This window comes from Balaenoptera ricei, chromosome 15 (genome assembly GCF_028023285.1).
Source record: "Balaenoptera ricei isolate mBalRic1 chromosome 15, mBalRic1.hap2, whole genome shotgun sequence".
Taxonomy (NCBI): Eukaryota; Metazoa; Chordata; class Mammalia; order Artiodactyla; family Balaenopteridae; genus Balaenoptera; species Balaenoptera ricei.
In genome coordinates this window covers 6513827-6515710 of record NC_082653.1, presented here as the reverse complement: position 1 = coordinate 6515710, position 1884 = coordinate 6513827, and the positions used below count along the sequence as shown (strand labels likewise).

The window sequence follows — 1884 nt, the reverse complement described above, 5'->3', positions numbered from 1 at the left end:
CTTCTTCTGTCTTGCTATGAAAACCGCTGTAACTGTAGCAGCCAGTGGCTGGTTTTTTATTCCCAGGTGGGGATGTGAGAGAGGCTGAGAGGGAGAGAGAAGGAAGGAAGGTAAGAAGGGAGGGAGATAAGACAGAGTATCTATAAAACTGTTTGTCGTGGAGAAGCAGAGGAAAGTTCTCTGTACGTCTCCAGGCTGACTTTCTCTCTCTCTCTCCCTCCCTTCATCCTTTTATTCTGCAGAAGAACAAAATCTAAGTCTAGACTGGACAAGCATCCAAAAGAAGGATCTAGAGGGAGATTTCTTTCCTTTCCTGTAAACAGCAGCCGCAGCCGCAGCCTCTGGACCCTGCTGGAGCCCCGGCTCCGATCAGCCGTCTGTTGGCAATGAATGCTTCGTGCTGCCTGCTCTCTGCTCAGCCAACGCTGCCTAATGGCTCAGAGCACCCTTCCTTCAGCAACCAGAGTGGCAGGAGCTTCTGCGAGCAGGTGTTCATCAAGCCTGAGGTCTTCCTGGCTCTGGGCATCACCAGCCTGATGGAGAACATCCTGGTCATCCTGGCCGTGGTCAGGAACAGCAACCTGCACTCTCCCATGTACTTCTTCCTCTGCAGCCTGGCCGTGGCCGACATGCTGGTGAGCGTGTCCAACGCCCTGGAGACCATCATGATCGCCATCGTCAACAGCGACTACCTGACCTTCGAGGACCAGTTCCTCCAGCACATGGACAACGTCTTCGACTCCATGATCTGCATCTCCCTGGTGGCCTCCGTCTGCAACCTCCTGGCCATCGCCGTCGACAGGTACGTCAGCATCTTCTACGCGCTCCGCTACCACAGCCTCGTGACCGTGAGGAAGGCGCTCGGCCTGATCGCGGCCATCTGGCTGTGCTGCGGCGTCTGCGGCGTGGTGTTCATCATCTACTCCGAGAGCAAGATGGTCATCGTGTGCCTTGTCACCATGTTCCTGACCATGCTGCTTCTCATGGGCACCCTCTACGTGCACATGTTCCTCTTCGCCCGGCTGCACGTCAAGCGCATCGCGGCACTGCCACCCGCCATCGGGGTGGCGCCGCAGCAGCACTCGTGCATGAGGGGGGCCGTCACCATCACCATCCTGCTGGGGGTGTTCATCTTCTGCTGGGCGCCCTTCTTTCTCCACCTCGTCCTCATCATAACCTGCCCCACCAACCCCTACTGCGTCTGCTACACCGCCCACTTCAACACCTACCTGGTCCTCATCATGTGCAACTCCATCATCGACCCCCTCATCTACGCCTTCCGCAGCCTGGAGCTGCGCAACACCTTCAAGGAGATTCTCTGCAGCTGCAATGGCGTGAACGTTGCATAGGATGCAGGACCACAGGAAGGGTTATCAGTCTGATCACTTTTGACCCTCCATCCAGCCAAAGTGTTCAAAAAGAAGGGGGAAAAAATACTTAAGAGACATAAAAATGTGTTTACAGTCTTGGTCGTTTGTGTCTTTTTGTTGTTGTTGTTGTTGTTGTTTTGGGGGTTTGGGGGGCTTTTTTCTGGCCGCGTCAGGTCTTAGTTGCGGCAGGCAGGATCTTTGTTGCAGCATGCAAACTCTTCGTTGTGGCATGTGGGATCTAGTTAGTTCCCTGACCAGGGATCAAACCTGGGCCCCCTGCACGGGGAGCATGGAGTCTTAGCCACTGGACCACCAGGGGAGTCCCAGTGTGTCTTTTGTTTTTAAGCCTGCAGAAAGCCTTCTGAAAGGAGAAAATGGTCTAGAACAGGCTCTCTGAAAGGATGCCAATGTGGGTTAAGTCACAAACTCTGATTTCCCGAATAGTCACTGGGGGAAGTCCGTGGAGGCTGCTCTGGGAGCTTTCTGCATTCATCTTCGCGCACCCAGGCTCTGT

At 54.7% G+C, this 1884-nt stretch overlaps 1 protein-coding gene across 1 annotated transcript; it reads left to right on the top strand.

Moving 5' to 3' along the window:
- Positions 1–277: 277 nt before the first annotated feature.
- On the top strand, positions 278–1349 carry MC3R (melanocortin 3 receptor). The gene has a single exon (XM_059897832.1). It carries the CDS (start codon positions 387–389, stop codon positions 1347–1349), a length of 963 nt encoding a protein of 320 aa, XP_059753815.1. The 5' UTR covers positions 278–386.
- Positions 1350–1884: the final 535 nt, after the last annotated feature.